The 21,406-nt window shown below is 41.3% G+C and overlaps 1 protein-coding gene across 2 annotated transcripts in view; it reads left to right on the plus strand.

Annotated features, from left to right (window-relative positions):
• Nucleotides 1-20,254, plus strand: part of LOC124793219 (leucine-rich repeat extensin-like protein 5) — a 76,145-nt gene extending 55,891 nt beyond the window's left edge. The window contains exon 4 of one of the 2 annotated variants that reach the window (XM_047258003.1): nt 19,556-20,254. In XM_047258003.1, coding sequence (XP_047113959.1) covers nt 19,556-19,812 — 257 coding nt within the window. In that variant the 3' untranslated portion in view covers nt 19,813-20,254. Of the gene's footprint in view, nt 1-6,237; nt 6,427-19,555 lie in introns of those variants that run through there. The other variant, XM_047258004.1, reaches the window with a different exon arrangement.
• The last annotated feature ends 1,152 nt before the right edge of the window (nt 20,255-21,406 follow it).

A 21,406-nucleotide genomic window follows, 5' to 3' on the forward strand; every position in this document is an offset into this window, starting at 1 on the left:
CAAAGTTAAGGACGAAAGTATCTTTAGCATGATATGTCACTGCCAAGTAACAGCTCGATGAAACTTGCATAGCAAGTAGGATAGTACAGAGGGTAATTGATAGAACTACACAATGAGCGGAACAAAAACGACAGTTTTATTGAAAGAGAATAATTACACTGAACTTTCGACGATTCATGATGTTGCTCTGGATACTGTGAAAGGTTCCTAACAGGGTGCGTGATCACCACGGACCGGTAAACATACTTTGAATGTGCTCTCATGCTGATCATGATGTTGGTAAGGAGTTCTTCTGGTAAGCCTTTCCATTCCTTCACGATCACGTTTGATAACTGCTGTATGGTCGTTCTTGCACATGTTTGTGCTGCAGACATCTCCCCAACGCATCCAACGCGCTTTATCGGATTTAAGTACGTGGAACCGGCAGGCCAGTCCATTCGTCGAATACCCCCTCGTTCCTAGAGCTCCTCCACCTACTCTGGTCGATTCGGTCACACACTGTCATCCATAAAAATGAAATCTGAGCCGGGCGGACCCTTGAAAAGACGCGGAAGTACAATGTCACAACAATGATGACCGGCGAGTGTACCGTGTTGAAAGATTTGGATGTCAGTACACCCATGCAACATTATATCTCCCCACACCATAACAACTGCACCACCGAAACGGCCATGTCTGACGATTCCATGCCACTGTGGAGTGTAAGACTGGATGCCTTGCAGTCCTGTTAAATACAGCTGCAATTGCATCCGCTATTTGACGCGTACCTGATGCACACTGTAGCGGTCATCTGCTACTGACCGTGACCGACCACTTCTTCTTGTCACGCAGCTGAAGCAGTGCTGTTTGCAATACCAAACTCATGGGCTGCACTCATCACACTTCATCTTTCTTCCAATTTCTCGGCGGTTCTTTCCTACGTGAACTCATCCAAATGCTGTCCCCGGGCCATGTTGTAATGAAGAACACCACCAAACCGCACCGTAACTGTTCGCTGACTGACAAACACTGTCTTTTCACATACCTTAAGCTGCCTCGCTTCGCGGGGCCAGCCCCATTTGGCGCTATAGTCACGATGACCTCGTGCCGTGCGACAGCCAGCTTCTTGTGCACGACTGGGAAACCCCCGGTAACATGCTCCCGCAGTTTCACACATTTCCACGAGCAGATAATATGTTACGGTACTCTAGCCATCTCGTCCTTAAGTCTTGTAGAATAGTGTACTTTGATAGATATTTACTCTGATGTAACGTTCCAAAGGTAATGTTGAATTGCGTACTAGCTAGTTGTTTTAAAAGTGAGAACCTGTGTATTAGGAAATTTCACACTTTTATTAAAGTTGGACACCATCACTTTTTAGGGGGGTAAGTAATACGGCCTACTACCTGGAATCGTAAGTCGTGATGAAAGTCTTAAATCTACCGCGAAGCGTGCTGAATCAGAACTAAAGAAGTATGTGTGCCGTCTTACGTTTTCCCCGTCTCTTGCGTCTTCTTTCTCATGGCGTTTCGATGTTTTTTTTTTGTTTCTTTTTTTTTGCTTTTTTTAACTGAGTGTATTTTCCATTGGTTTATGCCGGCCTTATTGTTTTGGTTTCTATATCTGAATTTTATCCTGCTCGGACGTCTTTTGATTTCCAGTTATTTCTCACTTCAAGTGAATTTGCTCTGTACACATGTCTTGCTAACCGCTCTATTCTCTTATTAATGGTATTCTACGGAAATTTGTCTGAGATATTATTTCTAGGAGTTCAGTTCAATATAGTTTTTAATTGTTATGATACAATATCTGGAGCTTTTCTAGTTTCTTCCTTATTTTCTCATTGATTACAGTTTACTTCCATGCGATACTCTGCTGGAGACGAACACAACTCATTCAGAAAGAGTGTGGTTCACCAATCCTCATCTGGTTATATAGGTTTTTGCATGTATTGCAAATTACGTATCATTATAGGCATTTATCGCAAGATTTGGAAGATCAAGATCTTATTTTTCGTCATGTCGATCAATTTCTCTAGACTTACATATGCCGCAAAGTCTTCCAGATATTATTTTATTCTTCTTTCCTTTGTAATACACAGTCTTTGTTATGTACATTTTCAATATTTTTTTCTGTTCTTCTGTATATTACTGTACCAAGGAGCTTACAAGGGTGACGTTTCAGCACAATCGAATTTTTATGAGCAGCCTTTCTTTCGAATACAGTTAAACACTTCAGTAAAGCATCTTGAGAAAAAAGCAGGATCATGAAAAAAAAAACTATCTTCTCGCAATTACACGAACCTTCACGACGCACAACATTTAGAAGCTAACGACCATAATGAATAATTTAACGTTCATAAGACTTGTTTGTAAAAATAACTTGTTCATTTGAGTTAATGATACCATAAAATTTTCTAAAAACAGCTTTCTTTAAGAAAAAGATCTGATTCATTAGGGAATAATCTTATTTATTTACACACGTTATTACGTTAGCTTATTTACATTCCTCACAGATTTCTGTGTGAAAAACATGGAATGGAATTTGCCACCCGAAAATTGATAAATTATCATCTTATTAGCTGTATGTGTATTTCGACACAAGATATGTATGACCATTCAATGGAGGCTATTTATGTTTGTTACAGTAGAGCGTTGTTTTTTATATCGGCTTGCAGAAAATTTGTGTATTATAAATACCTCCCTCCCCCCATGAACCATGGACCTTGCCGTTGGTGGGGAGGCTTGCGTGCCTCAGCGATACAGATAGCCGTACCGTAGGTGCAACCACAACGGAGGGGTATCTGTTGAGAGGCCAGACAAACGTGTGGTTCCTGAAGAGGGGCAGCAGCCTTTTCAGTAGTTGCAAGGGCAACAGTCTGAATGATTGACTGATCTGGCCTGGTAACAATAACCAAAACGGCCTTGCTGTGCTGGTACTGCGAACGGCTGAAAGCAAGGGGAAACTACGGCCGTAATTCTTCCCGAGGGCATGCAGCTTTACTGTATGATTAAATGATGATGGCGTCCTCTTGGGTAGAATATTCCGGAGGTAAAATAGTCCCCCATTCGGATCTCCGGGCGGGGACTACTCAAGAGGATGTCGTTATCAGGAGAAAGAAAACTGGCGTTCTACGGATCGGAGCGTGGAATGTCAGATCACTTAATCGGGCAGGTATCTTAGAAAATTTAAAAAGGGAAATGGGTAGGTTAAAGCTAGATATAGTGGGAATTAGTGAAGTTCGGTGGCAGGAGGAACAAGACTTCTGGTCAGGTGACTACAGGGTTATAAACACAAAATCAAATAGGGGTAATGCAGGAGTAGGTTTAATAATGAATAGGAAAATAGGAATGCGGGTAAGCTACTACAAACAGCATAGTGAACGCATTATTGTGGCCAAGATAGATACGAAGCCCACACCTACTACAGTAGTACAAGTTTATATGCCAACTAGCTCTGCAGATGACGAAGAAATTGAAGAAATGTATGATGAAATAAAAGAAATTATTCAGATAGTGACGGGCGACGAAAATTTAATAGTCATGGGTGACTGGAATTCGGTAGTATTAAAAGGGAGAGAAGGAAACGTAGTAGGTGAATCTCGATTGGGGCTAAGAAATGAAAGAGGAAGCCGCCTGGTACAATTTTGCACAGAGCACAACATAATCATAGCTAACACTTGGTTTAAAAATCATGAAAGAAGGTTGTATACACGGAAGAACCCTGGAGATAATAAAAGGTATCAGATAGATTATATAATGGTAAGACAGAGATTTAGGAACCAGATTTTAAATTGTAAGACATTTCCAGGGGCAGATGCGGACTCTGACCACAATCTATTGGTTATGACCTGTAGATTAAAACTGAAGACACTGCGAAAAGGTGGGAATTTAAGGAGATGGGACCTGGACAAACTGAGTAAACCAGAGGTTGTACAGAGTTTCAGGGAGAGCATAAGGGAACAATTGTCACAAATTGTGGAAAGAAATATAGTAGAAGAAGAATGGGTAGCTCTGAGGGATGAAGTAGTGAAGGCAGCAGAGGATCAAGTAGGTAAAAAGACGAGGGCTAGTAGAAATCCTTGGGTAACAGAAGGATTATTGAATTTAATTGATGAACGGAGAAAATATAAAAATGCAGTAAATGAAGCAGGCAAAAAGGAATACAAACGTCTCAAAAATGACATCGACAGGAAGTGCAAAATGGCTAAGCAGGGATGGGTAGAGGACAAATGTAAGGATATAGAGGCTTATCTCACTAGGGGTAAGATAGATACTGCCTATAGGAAAATTAAAGAGACCTTTGGAGATAAGAGAACCACTTGTATGAACATCAAGAGCTCAGATGGAAACCCAGTTCTAAGCAAAGAAGGGAAAGCAGAAAAGTGGAAGGAGTATATAGAGGGTCTATACAAGGGCGATGTACTTGAGGACAATATTATGGAAATGGAAGAGGATGTAGATGAAGATGAAATGGGAGATACGATACTGCGTGAAGAGTTTTACAGAGCATTGAAAGACCTGAGTCGAAACAAGGCCCCCGGAGTAGACAACATTCCATTGGAACTACTGACGGCCTTGGGAGAGACAGTCCTGACAAAACTCTACCATCTGGTGAGCAGGATGTATGAAACAGGCGAAATACCCTCAGACTTCAAGAAGAATATAATAATTCCAATCCCAAAGAAAGCAGGTGTTGACAGATGTGAAAATTACCGAACAATCAGTTTAATAAGCCACAGCTGCAAAATACTAACACGAATTCTTTACAGCCGAATGGGAAAACTAGTAGAAGCCGACCTCGGGGAAGATCAGGTTGGATTCCGTAGAAATACTGGAACACGTGAGGCAATACTGACCTTACGACTTATCTTAGAAGAAAGATTAAGGAAAGGTAAACCTACGTTTCTAGCATTTGTAGACTTAGAGAAAGCTTTTGACAATGTTGACTGGAATACTCTCTTTCAAATACTAAAGGTGGCAGGGGTAAAATACAGGGAGCGAAAGGCTATTTACAATGTGTACAGAAACCAGATGGCAGTTATAAGAGTCGAGGGACATGAAAGGGAAGCAGTTGTTGGGAAGGGAGTAAGACGGGGTTGTAGCCTCTCCCCGATGTTATTCAATCTGTATATTGAGCAAGCAGTAAAGGAAACAAAAGAAAAATTCGAAGTAGGTATTAAAATCCATGGAGAAGAAATAAAAACTTTGAGGTTCGCCGATGACATTGTAATTCTGTCAGAGCCAGCAAAGGACTTCGAAGAGCAGTTGAATGGAATGGATAGCGTCTTGAAAGTAGGATATAAGATGAGTATCAACAAAAGCAGAACGAGGATAATGGAATGTAGTCGAATTAAGTCGGGTGATGCTGAGGGAATTAGATTAGGAAATGAGACACTTAAAGTAATAAAGGAGTTTTGCTAGTTGGGGAGCAAAATAACTGATGATGGTCGAAGTAGAGAGGATATAAAATGTAGACTGGCAATGGCAAGATTTAAGTGTCAGGAAGTCATTTCTGAAAGTATTCGTATGGAGTGTAGCCATGTATGGAAGTGAAACATGGACGATAAATAGTTTGGACAAGAAGAGAATAGAAGCTTTCGAAATGTGGTGCTACAGAAGAATGCTGAAGATTAGATGGGTAGATCACATAACTAATGAGGAAGTATTGAATAGGATTGGGGAGAAGAGGAGTTTGTGGCACAACTTGACCAGAAGAAGGGATCGGTTGGTAGGACATGTTCTGAGGCAGCAAGGGATCACCAATTTAGTATTGGAGGGCAGCGTGGAGGGTAAAAATCGTAGAGGGAGACCAAGAGATGAATACACTAAGTAGATTCAGAAGGATGTAGGTTGCAGTAGGTACTGGGAGATGAAGAAGTTTGCAAAGAATAGAGTAGCATGGAGAGCTGCATCAAACCAGTCTCAGGACTGAAGACCACAACAACAACAACAACATAAATACCTCGCGAATGGTTAATCAAGGTAAAAGCAAAGTCAAGATGTGTATGATTGTATCGCGTTGGTGGTTGAAGGCAACAAAAGAAAATATCAAAAAAATCAAATTTATTCAGGAGATTACCAAACAAGTTCTTTGAACTTAATACTTCCACATTTGCGGGATCATTCCCATAACATCGAAAAGAAAAAAGTTGGAAATTCAAACTTCAATGAAACGTTCTGTACGTTTTTTATAGCAGTAGATTTGTTTAGTTGTTACTAATAAGTTTTAATAACTATGGAACTTCATTGTTTTTAGGTTTACCAGCTTTCACGGATGGTCGCTGAAATATAACATGAGGCAAACCATTTCCAGTTATAAAAATATCTCATCCGTAATGATGTCATCACCACAGTAGATCTAATTCCATAAATATTTAAACATTTCTTTTATCATCTGTAACTTCTTTCTCTTTTCAAACAAGTGTTCCTTCTATGGTTGTTTTTCTCTCGGCGTGGGTAATAAAGCTGTAGTTAACAGATTTTTTAAAATTTATTTTTAATTTTTAATGTTCATTGGTTTGTCCACTTTCATCCCTATTCTTATCTTATGATCAACTACTTGTGGATAGTAATGGACGTATAGAATCTAGAGGATGTATTTACCACCTCTATACAACCGATTTTTCGGTTCCACAGAGTACGAAAATAATAATTTACGACTTACACTTACTTGTTAACTATGACGCCATGGATCAAATATCGTGAAATATCTAATTAAAACTATACATAACAAACGTATGCAGTGAATGTCTATTATATGACTAAAGAAAGTTCCCAGAGCAATGAACAATTCAGTATTTTATTAATGTGGGAAACTATTGTTAATAAGTTCAGGTAGTTAACACAATCTCTATGTAGTATATTACATATTTTGTGAACGAACTTCGTATTAACCACAACTTGTTTCTTATCTAGTTGCAGTTTAGCTCCAGGAAACCTTTCCGTGTGTGTTGTGTAGAGTAGGAAACGTGAATTCAGTATACCGTACTTCTTTGAAATCAGGTAGTCATATCCGAAATTATTTTTCTTGATGTTTTATAGCGAACTCTGACCGTGAGTGAAAATTCGGGAAGCTAGTAGATTGATGAGTAGTAGGATGCTCTGCAGTAGATGCAACAGGCAGCCTCAGAGGGAGTAAAAGTGGGTGAAGCTGCCGATTAGCTTTGTGACGCCCTCTCCTGGTCATTCTGATCTCACAGCGAGAACTGACAAGGGAACCTCCCCATCGCACCCCCCTCAGATTTAGTTATAAGTTGTCACAGTGGATAGGCCTTGAAAAACTGAACACAGATCAATCGAGAAAACAGGAAGAAGTTGTGTGGAACCATGAAAAAAATTAGTAAAATATACAAACTGAGTAGCCCACGCGCAAGATATGCAACATCAAGGAATATGTGAGCTCGGAAGCGCCGTGGTCCCGTGGTTAGCGTGAGTAGCTGCGGAAGGAGAGGTCCTTGGTTCTAGTCTTCCCTTGACTGAAAATTTTACTTTCTTTATTTTCACAAAGTTATGATCTGTCCGTTCGTTCATTGTCGTCTCTGTTCACTGCAATAAGTTTAGTGTCTGTATTTTGCGACCGCACCGCAAAACCGTGCGATTAGTAGACGAAAGGACGTGCCTCTCCAATGGGAACCGAAAACGTTTGATCGCAAGGTCATGAGTCAACCGATTCCTCCACGGGAAAACACGTCTGATATATTCTATACGACACTGGTGACGGCATGTGCGTCACATGACAGGAATATGTTGTCGACCCACCTAACTTGTACACTTGGCGAATGGGTAAAAAGGTTCTTCTACCTTGCCCGATTTAGGTTTTCTTGCGGATGTGATAATCACTCCCAAAAAAGTGATGAAAACATAAGAGTTTGTCACATAAACTGAAAATAAAAAATTAAACTTTTCACTCTAGGGAAGACTTGAACCTAGGACTTCTCGTTCCGCAGCTGAAAACATAAGAGTTTGTCACATAAACTGAAAATAAAAAATTAAACTTTTCACTCGAGGGAAGACTTGCACCTAGGACCTCTCGTTCCGTAGCTGCTCTCGCTAACCACGGGACCACGGCGCTCCTTGACTCCCAGCGTCCTTGATGTTACCTATCTTCGTATGGACTACCCAGTTTGTATATTTTGCTTATTTTTTTCATAGTTCCACACAACTTCTTCCTATTTTCTAGATTGATCTGTGTTCAATTTTTCAAGGCCTATCCACTGTGCCAACTTATAACTAAATCTAAGGGGGGTGCGATGGGGAGGTTCCCTTGTGAGTATGGATGAGAAGAAAGGAGAGAATTTTCAGCCACCTATACCGATAGGACACGGAAAATACTCAAGCAAAAAAAAAAGAAAAAAAATCGCAATACCAAGGAGTTGTGTGACGTACGCGAAAGTTAGTAAGTCTGTTTCTACATTTGAAACGTGATGTCTCTTCACATTTCGCGCCACTCGCTTAAGAGTGCCACTAATAGCGCCACTATGACGATGAAAATCAGGTTTGCTTTAAATACACGCTGTACCGGTCGTAAGCGTTAGTTATCTTTAAGATTGGACGCGGTGAGTCGATGATCGTCAAGAATGCCTTTAATGAGATAAAGACACCATTAGCAACATCTCACTGGGTTCTAATGGGGTCGTTTAATAGGGCTATGGGAAGCTGGACGTTCCCCCGAAAGATTTGGCAGGAAAGTATCCAATGTACATGAATGCTGGGTAGCGGTTATCATGAGAATGTACGGTTGCAGGAACACCGGGCATCGGACGTCCAGGTAGCACTACCGAGAGGGAAGACCATCGTGTTCGACGTATGGCTCTGGCGCTTCGTTCTGCATCTGCAGCAGCAGTTTGAGCAGCAGTTGGCACCACAGTTACACAACGAACTTTTACAAATCAGTTACTTCAAGGAGAGCTCTGAGCCAGATGCTCTATAGCATGCATTCCACTGACCCCAAACTATTTGCAAAGTGGTGTCAAGCGAGAGCTCACTGGAGAGCGTGGTGTGAGTCTGGTGTGTTTTCCGGTGATAGCTGGCTCTGTGTCGGTGCCAGTGATGGCCGTGTGTTGGTTAGAAGGAGGTAGTTGAGGGTCTGCAACCAGTCTTTCTGCGTGCTAGACACACTAGACCTAAATTGGTTTTATTGTCGGGGTTGCGATTTCGTATGAGAGCAGGATCACTCTCGTTCTTATCCCACGCACACTGACTGCAAATTTGTACGTCCACCTGGTGATTCGACTTGTGGTGAGTCCATTCATGAGCAGCAATCCAGGGGGTGTTTTCCAACGCTCGCCCACATAACACTGCTGTAACCCAATATACTCTACAGAATTTCGACATCTTGCCTTGGCCTGCTCGATTACCTTATGTCTCCAGTCGAGCACAAACGGGACGTCACCGGATGGCAACTCCAACGTCATCCAGAAACAAAATTAACCGTTCCTGTATTGACCGACCAAGCGAAACAGGCATTGAAATCCATCCAGCAGCTCTACAACAAACCTCACGCACGTTTGAGTGTTTGCTTTCAACATTCTTGTGGTCACACCGGTTATTAATGTACCAGAATTTCACATTTGCAATGGCTTATCTCACTCTTTTCTGAACCTGTGATCTTGCGGTGTTAATCACTTAAATAAGTTACCTGCATAAATGTGTTGCCAAAACTTCATTGCTCTACATTAACCATTTTTTGGTGTTACGACTTTCTTTTGCTAGTGTATAATGAAACAGAAGACAACACTTTTGAAACTGTGGAGGTGTTGTAATATCTCGTGGAAGGCAGAGACAAAAAAGCCACCAGCAAAAGTCGAATGCATATCGCTATGGTATGATTAGTATATTGTCCACATTCAGCACCAATACCACAAAGTAACATCACATGTTGTAGTATCTTAACGTAAAATGGCTTAATATTTGGGCACCTCACTTGAGGAAGAAAGAATATTTTTACCCAAAAAGCGAATCATCTTAACCGTCTGTCGTTATAATTCACTAAATTCGTTTAGGCTTTTATTCAGCGACCTGAATAGGGAATAGGCTATGAAACTGGGAGAAGATTTCGAAATCTTTGTCTGCGCTACCCAATGCTAGAATAATAAAATACAGTAGATGTGGAACATAATGAAAGATTTGAGATACTATATGGCCTTTCGAAAACCTGAGGTTAGTTTCAAAATTCTAAAGAAATTCGAGAGAAGACAGTAGCGTACTTACTTTGAAGTATAATCATGAGAAAATGCAGAACGGTAACAGGAGAATGAGTTCCAAGGGCACTAATCACGAACGCAAACAAGCTAGAAGGAGAATGAAGAACTGCCCACTATAGCGATGGAAGAAGAGAGTTTTCTCAGGAAATTTGAAAGTGAAAGGGGGAGAGCCATGAGCAACAGTTTTCCAGATAACTGATTGGCCTAATTTTTTACAAGTGATCAGGTAAAAATTAAAGACAGGCGACCGTACATCGATGATATATCAGCGGAATTACTAAATCCCTAGTTGTTAGAGTAGATACACCAGATAGCGAGATATGCCTAACACACAAAATAAGATACGTACCAGCAGTCTACCTTGGTAGAGTCTCCAACAGAATTAATGCACCTTTTAAAGCCACAAATATTCAACTACCCTTTCGAACCAATAACAACCTGTCAATAAATTTCGTTCCCCCACCACTAGAACATAACCCAGGTATATACAAAACTACATGTGGCAGCTATAATAGCTTTTGAATTGGCCAACAGGAAAATTTTTAACGTGAGATATAAAGCACATACTAGAGAGAGCGAATAAAATCAGTCGAGCTTCTTCCCACATTTGGAAAATCAAAATCACACTGTTGATACGATCTAAAATGCACTACAGATTCTGCGCAGAATACTAAAGGGTTTTTCAATGAGCATTCTAGAGGAATTAGAAATTTACATGCGTATGACAAAATACCCACAAACAATATTAAACGAGCATACAGAATTTAGACACAAGTACTACCCTAAAACTTTATTGAACTTTTAGAACACGAAAATGGATAAATTGGGAGTAACATATGCAACAACCAAAGATAAAGTAACATATACAACAACAAAAGCTAATCGTAAAAAATTGTAGTCAATAACATAATATCGCTCTTGATCTGCACAGTCTTTGTAAACATATAGCGTCGTAAGAGTGGAACTGTCATACCGCTGTCCCGTCGTAACTAACATTTAATTTCAACATATTGACATCATTTACGATCTTAATAAAGCAGTGACAGTTACAAAACAGTCCACTAATGACGAAATATGGACGTCACGTCAGTCTAGACGTGAGTACAATATTGCTATTTTAATATGAATGACACTGGCATCCATACCTATTCTCACCAAAATTGTAATTGCAGGTACTTGAAAATGGCGATTAAGCCGAAACAGACTGTCGTAAATAAAGATTAGTTTTTATAAGCAGCTACTTGGTGTATCTACTCTAACAAAAATGTCGTTATCAGACATATATTACGCTGCTGGACCTCAAGAAGATAAATCACTAGTGTGTTCAGAAGCTAGAAGACCTTTCACTCTGATCTCCTATAACGCTAGTAAGAAACCAACAATTTCCCGAAAGGCATTGTGTGATTCAAAGAAACCGCAGTCATTCGAATGAGAATTTTTCATGATCAATTTGTCACACACTAGGACTAGTCCGCCAGACTGATATACAGATCAGTAGAAAGGAAAATCGAAGAGATAGTTCTTGATAATCAGTTTGAAATCAAAAAAGGTAAATAAAGGTGCAAAAGATGATACTCTAGCATTTCCCTAGAAATGAAGCGGAGAATAAAATTAAAAGAATGCAGAAAAGGAAGCAACAAATTTTAACTTAAAAGAACGGAAGCGTGTAAGGTAGCTTGTAATTGTTGGCGATAACAGGTTATAATTGTACGACATAATGCATATGTACGTACATAAAAAAATGAGTAGTAGTAAACTGCTAATCAAAGAGAAGTTCGCCTCAGATTAGTCTGAGACACATATTGTTTGCCAAGGATCATGAAAATTTCAATACCAAATAACTTATATAAATTTCTACCACCGATGACGTAAAACACGAATTAATCGGTTTAAAGAACTGTACACGGCCTCTGAGATCTCAGTATGAAATGAAAACCCACAAGGTGCGATCAGATCTTCTGAACGTCGTAGCATGGAACCAAGGAGGGTCGGAATACACCCCAGTTCAACAATGGCTGGAAGACCCTGACGAGCAAGTTGGTGACTAACCGTGTTGCGGATTTCTTCGATGGGCGATATTTTAGACGAATGTGCCAGCCTGAGAAGCAGTGGAACTCGTCGTTTTCCGAAGAAGGCTTATACATTCTGTGGCACAAGTTGCTGTTTGAAACGGGAGCTTATTGAGTTACCCAAGGCTCAAAATCTGGGACTCTGAAACCGCTAATACAATGGAGGCAGACTGTGTGTGACCGTACCCTATTCAGTGGTTCTATACATGTATCACTCTCGCAGCATCGTATTCTGTGCGAAAGAAAATGTCTTGAATGACAAACCCTTTTCGTGGAGATTAGAGATCAATAACTTTTGTCGTTCAAGATTGCCCTCGTGCCATCGACATCTCCTGTAATGCTATAAAAAATATGACGACATTGGTTAATAGATACGAACTAGCACGCTATATTTGGTAAAGGATCTGTAGACGGCTAATTAACAACCAAAATGGCCTTAAAATTTCTTTACTGTTTGATCAAGATTGTCAATTAATTCGGTATTCAGCCTTATTGTATTTACAATGCTTCCTGTGACTGATAGTGTTCTGGCCAGTCATAATCGAATTCAAATTCCACCTTCCAATGTACAGGGTGTTTAAGAAAAGTGTCACATTTTTTACAGGAGGTAGAATTGGTCGTAACTAGAAGAAAAGTTCGTATAACGATCGGAACCAGACTGCTGTCGACATATAAACCAAGAAGTCCTCTCGTTTCCACGTGTCTGTTACGTTTGAGTAGAGACTATAGGCAGTGCTGCGTGTGATTACCAAGTATCCTGATTCACCCTTCAGGCCTTCTTCACAATGAATCACTCATTCCTTCAAATACACCTGGCTCCATTTGGATTGTGTCACATGCACTGGCCATACGCTCCTGTAGCCTCTGCACGTTGGCAGTGGGTTAGGCATACATGGATACTTTTAAATGTCCCCACAGCCAGAAATCCGACGTATGCAGTTCAGGTGAACGGTATGGTCATGCTACCGGACGCCGTCGACCAATCCATCGGCCATGAAACTTTGCGGCTAGGTAACGTCGCACGATCCGCAAAAAATGGGATGGTGTCCCGTCGTGTATAAACCACGGTCGTCTTTCTGCATGGGTAGCATTCTCCAATAGTGCTAGTAACTGATCGGTGATGATACGTGGTACTTACTGGAATTAAGGAAAACGTGGAAGGGAGGACCCACCAATATAACTTTCTTTTCACACAACCTGTTTATTTAACAATATATATACTGTGTTTTACAGATAATCGAAGCATTTAATCATAAAATTTTCTTTACCAAAATGAACAAATTTGCAAAATTCTTTTGACCTTAAACCATAAGTCGAATAAGATTTTATCTTTGCAAAAGAAATCTTAAGTGCTGTATTGCAAAACAGCTAACAATATGCAGCCCGGGTGAAACAACGGTGTTTACTACCTCGTTGGACACAGTCTGTCTTATTAAATGCTCTTCTGCAACACATGAAAACTATATAAGCACCATAGATGACAAGAGTGATTCAGTTACTCAAAACAGATGACGTAACCTTTAATTTAAAAGCTGTACGTCGAAAGGTTCGAGGTTAAGATGCCCACGTGTGCTTAAAGGTTAAACAGATTAGCAAACAATATGGCAACGATAACGCTTGCTTCAAAGCAACATACCTCTTAATTTCAATGGGCATCCAAGGTGCGACTGAATCCAAACCCGTCCCTTCTGACAATTTTATTTTGACTAAAGCCCTGGTGACACTTGGCTGTTAATATTTTCAAAGTTAAACTGACTGTCTGTTATTAAGACTGTTCTGAAGGAACATCTTAAAACATTACTTGCGAACACTTATTGCAAGAGAATCCACTCGATGGAACCTCCAGCTCCAGCTAAAATACACCAATAATGACTCAGTCTTTCAAACACAGAAAGGAACAGCTTAGTACAACAGGTTGTTCAGATTATAACTGATGACTGAGAAACGCAATTACAGCCAAAGCTGAATCTAACCACAAGGTCCCCCTCTGTTTAACGGCATCCTATGCCTTGGTACAATTGTTCCGGCTGCATTTATGACCAAGAGCTGATTAATTAGAACATTAATGATCGTATACGAACCAGAAAGGAAAGACAATGTAATAGCGGGACAAATTTTCAAACGACAACTAGTGTCTTAGTACAATATTACCGCCTATATTACGACCAAAGGGCCGACCGAGGGTCGGGTACAAACCAGAAAATAATAAGGAGGGCAGACAGACAATGAAACAAATCACCACAAAGGTTACAGAATATTACTCCCCTTTATCAGTAAGCAGTTCCATGGACCCACCGTGCGTCACAACGGTTTCAGAGTGGTGCCGATGAAAGCCAGATAGAAGAGGGCTGCCAGGCCACGAGCGGTCGTCCGACAAGAATATTCCAACCAACCGACGGGATGTCGGCCTGCTGCTTGGCGCTGACCCCGGTGAGGTACTCCGGTACCCTCGCTCTGCGCAGGCCCTTCTTGCGCAGCTCGTGGCTTCGGCCACTCGGACCTCGTGACCACCTCTTGTCGCGACGCTACCGCCAATCCGCTGACTTCATGCCTCCTTCTCCTTCCAGCAGACTCCGTATATATATCGGCAAGCAAAGACCTTCTAAGGACACAACCCACAGATACCAACTATTCCTCATAGATACTGGCAATGGGGCTGCAAGAGGGATAGTCGATACTACACCTGAGCCAGTGGTGCCAGACAGAACAGTCTACTATCTCAATGGCGCCACGGTTGAGGTGATACACAAGATCAGTTAATATATTTCACACAGTTTATGTCCCTGTGACTCCTGTCAGCAACATTTCCCATTCACTGATGCTGAAGGGACCCTGATGCCTCGCCTCCAAGATTGCTGGAGGACATGCATCTGCCTACACTCCCGTACTGTGGCAACTTACTAAGCTATCTTCTGGGAATCCAGACTGATCTGCAAATAAAGTGTAGGATGTGAATTGCGGATCATCAGCAATTTACTGCAAAAGCCGTTGACAGGACTGTAATCGGGAATGGTGATCTGCTGGCCGGAGATCTTGCACGTGTTGTTTATGATACCGATAATGCAACTTCTGATACAGAACTGGCCATGGAAGAGTCTGGTTGATATCTACAGTAACTTAAATTCTCCGCACGCTTGCTTCATGACCATCGTCTACATGTCACAAAACCTATTCCTCCACCTGTGGCGTGTGAACTGTGCGGTTTGTTGTCCTTGATGCGAATGATCTAGTGTATGCTAGTAACTGGAGTATCCTGCTGATTGATGCTTTCAGACGGAATGGCGCGCTGTGGATGTCGTTAGGCATGCACTTCACGGGCCTGGTGTTTAGCATCATCGGCAAACCATTAACAGATTACTGCTTCTGTCAATTTCCTTATGGAATAGCAGGTCTCCAGTGAACTGTTTACACTGCACAGAATCGCTAATCTTGTTATGCTAACGTAGAGCGCGAGCAACACAATCTCATCTAAAGCAGTAGACAGTTGAGGCACTGCTATGACTGATATCAGCGCCATCATCAGTGTCCTGCAAATGACAACCAGTCAGACATGCATAATGACAACAGTACGACGCCCTTCACCACTGAATACCACACATTACTCGTCACCAGTACATTGACCCACATCTCAACAGGAATTACTTTCTGGACATGTCGCTGTAAGAACTTTTCTTCTAGATTTGATCAATACTACCCCCTGTAGAAACACGTAACACTTTTTTTAAACCTCCTCTGTACGTGAACGGTGCTGCCGCATAGCTACAGACCCACTATCATTGGATCAAATGCTATTTTTTCTTTATTATTTCTCCCTGTCATAGGGCTTTTAACAAAATCTAATGTCATTCGTGGTGGTACCAATGACTATGAGAAGTATTGTATACAACGAAACAAAAATTAATAACAGTGTCAAATAAAGTACCTATACTGATCAGATCTTCGCAGTTCAGGGAATAGCGTGTATCTGAAAGTGGTCATCAGTGCCAGAATACCGAATAACATCATAGCGAAACTGCTAAACGTCACGTGAAGTGAAATTCCAACTTCCTCCGAGTAGCCCTTCCTTGATGCTCCTCGGCGAAAGTCTGTTCGTGATCATCTGGTTGGTGCAGCTATGAATGAGACATGACAAACTGGACAAGCTGCTTAAGACCAACTCCTGACAATAAGATCTCCCGCTCATCACCTTATCACATCGCATATTTAAAAAGGTCAGTAACAGAAAAAATTAATATAAAAATTATGAAACTGACCTACGACGACTTATGAACATTCAGACGAGATCACGGAACATCACCACACACGATCCAAATTCCACATTCAACTTCACCGGAAGTGATAAGGCAGTTCATTTTGTTGAAATTCTATGTACTAGGGCTATTTCTTTTTCAACCTGCAATTTTCGCGAAATTAAAACCACAATGAAAAATGCGGTGAAGCTTTGCGCAGAAGGGTAGCGCAATGTCCCTTGTATGCCAGTCTACAGCGTCACGTCGCACTATTCACTGCTGAGAGTACAATGAGCACATAAAGATGCGTAGAAAATACTGTCTCCCGCCAAGTATGAAGTCCTGCTGAGGAATTTCACCTGATTTCATGCAGCCCACATTCCGTAGTAGTCATGAGTTCCCATCTTCATGAAAATTCTCAGGTGCGTATCGCAGGTGCAACGAAGATGCTGCTGCAGCGGTTTCGATGTGTGACGTTTGATCAATAACCGTAGAGCCCGGACTTGGTGTGAGTTTTCCGTAAGAAATTTATCTGTGTATGAAAATACTGAACATTCTTTTCTCAAAAACTTTCTCTTCGCGTAACATGAGCTTTAGATACCGTATTTAACTCTTGAGCAATATTGACTGCTGGTTGGTCGTATATTGCGCATGTGAATAGGGTCGTGAAACAATACTTGAATCTTGGTGAAATGCCGAATGTGAAATAATGAAAATGAATCTAATTTAATACCAAATGAAACTAATTGTGTGCTCACTGAAAACTATATAACTAAAACCCAATACTGAAGTACATATTATAGAAGCTGTGTTAACATGAAGTGCAAGGTCTGACTTGAAACATCCACGAAAATAAAATACTGCTCTACACAGTAGAGATTTTGCACACCACCTAAAAATTCCATCCACTGTTTCCACTTAAGAATGCAAAGTAAGATCTGCCCTGAAATATTTGTCCGCAGCTCGTGGTCTAGTAGCTAGCGTTGCTGCCTCTGAATCATGAGGTCCCAAGTTCGATTCCCGGCCGGGTAGGGGATTTTTCTGTCGGGGACTGGGTGTTTGTGTTGTCATCATTTCATCATCATCTCTCGTGACAGTGGCTACATTGGATTGCGAAAAAATTAGACTGTGTAAAAATTGGGATTTCGCACGGGAGCTGATGACTGCGCAGTTGAGCGCCCTACAAACCAAACATCATCACCATATGCCCTGAAATAAGAGTAGCTTACCTCGTACTCGGTATGCTGCCTCGTGTCTAGTGTACTGATGTTCTCGGAAGCAAATAGAAATCAGCAGATGCAGCAGCCAAAGGAAAATGAATTAGTCACTACAAAATTTTTCTATGCTTGTCAGGAACAACCTGTGGCTTCGTGTGGTGTAAGGCATAATGCACAGACGACAAAAACATACAAATCGTTACTACTATAATGGAGGTGCGTTTTACATTAAAGAAAAGTGTTCTTGAAAAATTAAAATCTTATTGTTGCCAAAATAAAAAAACTGTACGACATAACAAGAGTTAACAATTATGAACCGGCCGAAGTGGCCGTGCGGTTAAAGGCGCTGCAGTCTGGAACCGCAAGACCGCTACGGTCGCAGGTTCGAATCCTGCCTCAGGCATGGATGTTTGTGATGTCCTTAGGTTAGTTAGGTTTAACTAGTTCTAAGTTCTAGGGGACTAATGACCTCAGCAGTTGAGTCCCATAGTACTCAGAGCCATTTGAACCATTTTGAACAATTATGAAATTATCTCAGCACAAAAATTACAGATATTTACACTAACTGCGCTGTTTGTGACAAAATGAAAACGAAGAGATCAAATTAGCAATAATTATGAATGTTATTGGTTATCTGAGGGACAAAAATTTCATTCAGTTAATATATAAAAATTTCATTCTTGCTCATGAATTGTTTACCTTTAAAGATTCAAAAATAAATAACTCTGAGCACTATGGGACTTAACTTCTGAGGTCATCAGTCCCCTGGAACTTAGAACTACTTAAACCTAACTACCCTAAGGACATCACACACATCCATGCCCGAGGCAGGATTCGAACCTGCGACCGCAGCGGTCGCGCGGTTCCAGACTGTAGCGCCTAGAACCGCTCGGCCACTCCTTGAAAGATTCCTCCAAAAAATCTTCTCCATCAATAGAATGAATAAGATATGTCTACAGACAAGTTTTCATCTCTACAATAAATGAAGTGTTCCAGATAATTTCACAAATTTTCACAAATATTATATCGCGTTCTCTAAAAACTCAACTGCTCGCTGTTATGCCTGAATTAAGAATTACACAGCGCTGCAAAACTGGCAGGTGAGCAAGCGAACCACAGATAAACTTAAACACAGAGTCAAGGATCTTATTTACTGATCGTGCAGCGCGCTCAAAAAAATGGCTCTGAGCACCATGGGACTCAACTGCTGAGGTCATTAGTCCCCTAGAACTTAGAACTAGTTAAACCTAACTAACCTAAGGACATCACAAACATCCATGCCCGAGGCAGATTCGAACCTGCGACCGTAGCGGTCTTGCGGTTCCAGACTGCAGCGCCTTTAACCGCACGGCCACTTTGGCCGGCGCAGCGCGCTCATTCATCTTTGCCGCAGTACAGTAAAGGTGAATTATTTACAATGGCAGAAATCGTATGAAAATCTTACATTGGCTCCCTTTGAGTTTTGTCTTTTCGCATGCATTAACGGCTGGATATGAAGACAGCATTTTGAGACAGCCGAGATGCAGACCAGCGTTCGGGATTAGCCTTCCATGACGAGGGCATTGGAAAATTGGTACCACAAATGTCAAAGTCTGAGCGGCCACTATGTAGAGAAGTAGCTAGAAGGTGTAGCTATAAGTTTCTGTTTTTCGCTGTTGTCTACATTCCGCAATCTATCAGAGCTTTTTAAAAAATAAATTAATTAACTGAACTCTTAGTTTATATGAATTGAAACTTTTAATTTAGATTGCCCTCGATGTTTGTGCTTCAACGTCGGACAGATAAACAAATACATGAGGTATCCATGGTAACAGTTCCTTGAATGTCCTCAGTGAGTGACGTGGCTGTGTCCGGCAGGTCCGCAGTTCCACCGTCGGGGAGGCGGTGGGTTGGTGAGGCCGGCGCCGCCGCTGCAGGACCGCACCTTCTGGTGGCCGCCCGTCGTGGCCATCGCCCCCCGCCCCTGGCTGCCGTCCGTGCAGCTACCGCACTACCACCCCCAGCCCCCGCAGCCGCCTCCTAGGCCCATAACTCCCAGCCGCACTACGAGCACCACCACAACGACTGCCTCTTCGTTGGTCGTCGACGGGAAACTTGACTTCGGCGACTATTAGAACCAGACGCTGTTCCTATAAACATGGCGGACAAAATATGTATACTCGCCAATACCAGTCCTGATAACTTCATACCAGAAGTGATTAATGTTCATCTGTGCATGAATCTTGATTTAAATGCCTGTATTATCGATGCAGGTCAAAGTTTCACTGAAAAACAAGGTATTGTGAGATAAAAAATTAATATATGTATCGTATGGCAGCAGATGACAGAGTGTTAATTTACAAATAATCTATGTTTTTCAGTATAAAATCGTTTAATTCTTATTGTTCGGTAATTAATTTGAGCAACTACTGTCTTAGTCAAGGTATCCATGAAGAGATTCGGAGCTACAAATATCTATCATCAAGCGAGTTGTCTGAAAATCGTGTGTAAACGCAAAAATTATTTTGGTTGCTCGACAACGTTAATTAAATGTGATTAAACGACTTTGTACACTAACAGGCATTTTAAAATTAATGTTTACATTCGTCAGACGTTAGTGTGATGTCTCTCATTTTCTGATAGTGTCAGCAGCTTTGGTTGGAGACAGGGATATAATAAAATATAAGCGGCTGGTTGCAGAATTTATTCTGCTGATTAGACACAGGTACGGTGTGCTTATCATATAATGTTTACATTCAAAAGTTAATTTAATGGCGATTTCAAATTTATACATAAAAATTAAATATATGTTCGACAATGAATAATAGAGTCTATAATGTACATAAGGCGTTGAATTTTAATAACAGGAGATAATACACCAAACTTGGATCCACAGAGAAATCTGTTGAGTTTTAATACCAGTTAACATTAAAATTCTGATATCCATAATGTGCTCCTGTGTCAGGAAGTCGTTTCTGAAAGTATTCGTATGGAGTGTAGGCATGTATGGAAGTGAAACATGGACGATAAATAGTTCGAACAGGAAGAGAATAGAAGCTTTCGAAATGTGGTGCTACTGAAGAATGCTGAAGATTAGATGGGTAGATCACATAACTAATGAGGAGGCATTGAATAGAATTGGGGAGAAGAGGAGTTCGTGGCACAACTTGACGAGAAGAAGGGACCGGTTGGTAGGACATGTTCTGAGGCACCAAGGGATCACAAATTTAGCATTGGAGGGCAGCGTGGAGGGTAAAACTCGTAGAGGGAGACCAAGAGATGAATACACTAAGCAGATTCAGAAGGATGTTGGTTGCAGTAGGTACTGGGAGAAGAAGAAACTTGCACAGGATAGGGTAGCATGAAGAGCTGCATCAAACCAGTCTCAGGACTGAAGACCACAACAACAACAATGTGCTCCTGCTGTGGTCACTGTGGTGTGTCCCACCTTCGAATAGTTTCTGGGGATTACAGTTCAGCCACTTTATCAAAAACTCATTCTCTTGAGGGATACATTACATAGGGCTACGGCAAAGATGATATTCTGTACTTTTATCGGCTACTAACAATTTAATTGTGAGGTTTACGGCCAGTTTGCTTTGCGCTTCTGGGTGAATGGGCTAGTGAGAACTGCCCACAACTAGAGAGCCTGTATACAGAGAGAATGGCCATAGGTGAAGTTGTCCGTGATTGGTTGATTAGCTTTTGCGCCATTTTTCTTCCAAACGT

This window comes from Schistocerca piceifrons, chromosome 1, assembly GCF_021461385.2.
Source record: "Schistocerca piceifrons isolate TAMUIC-IGC-003096 chromosome 1, iqSchPice1.1, whole genome shotgun sequence".
NCBI classification, from domain to species: Eukaryota; Metazoa; Arthropoda; class Insecta; order Orthoptera; family Acrididae; genus Schistocerca; species Schistocerca piceifrons.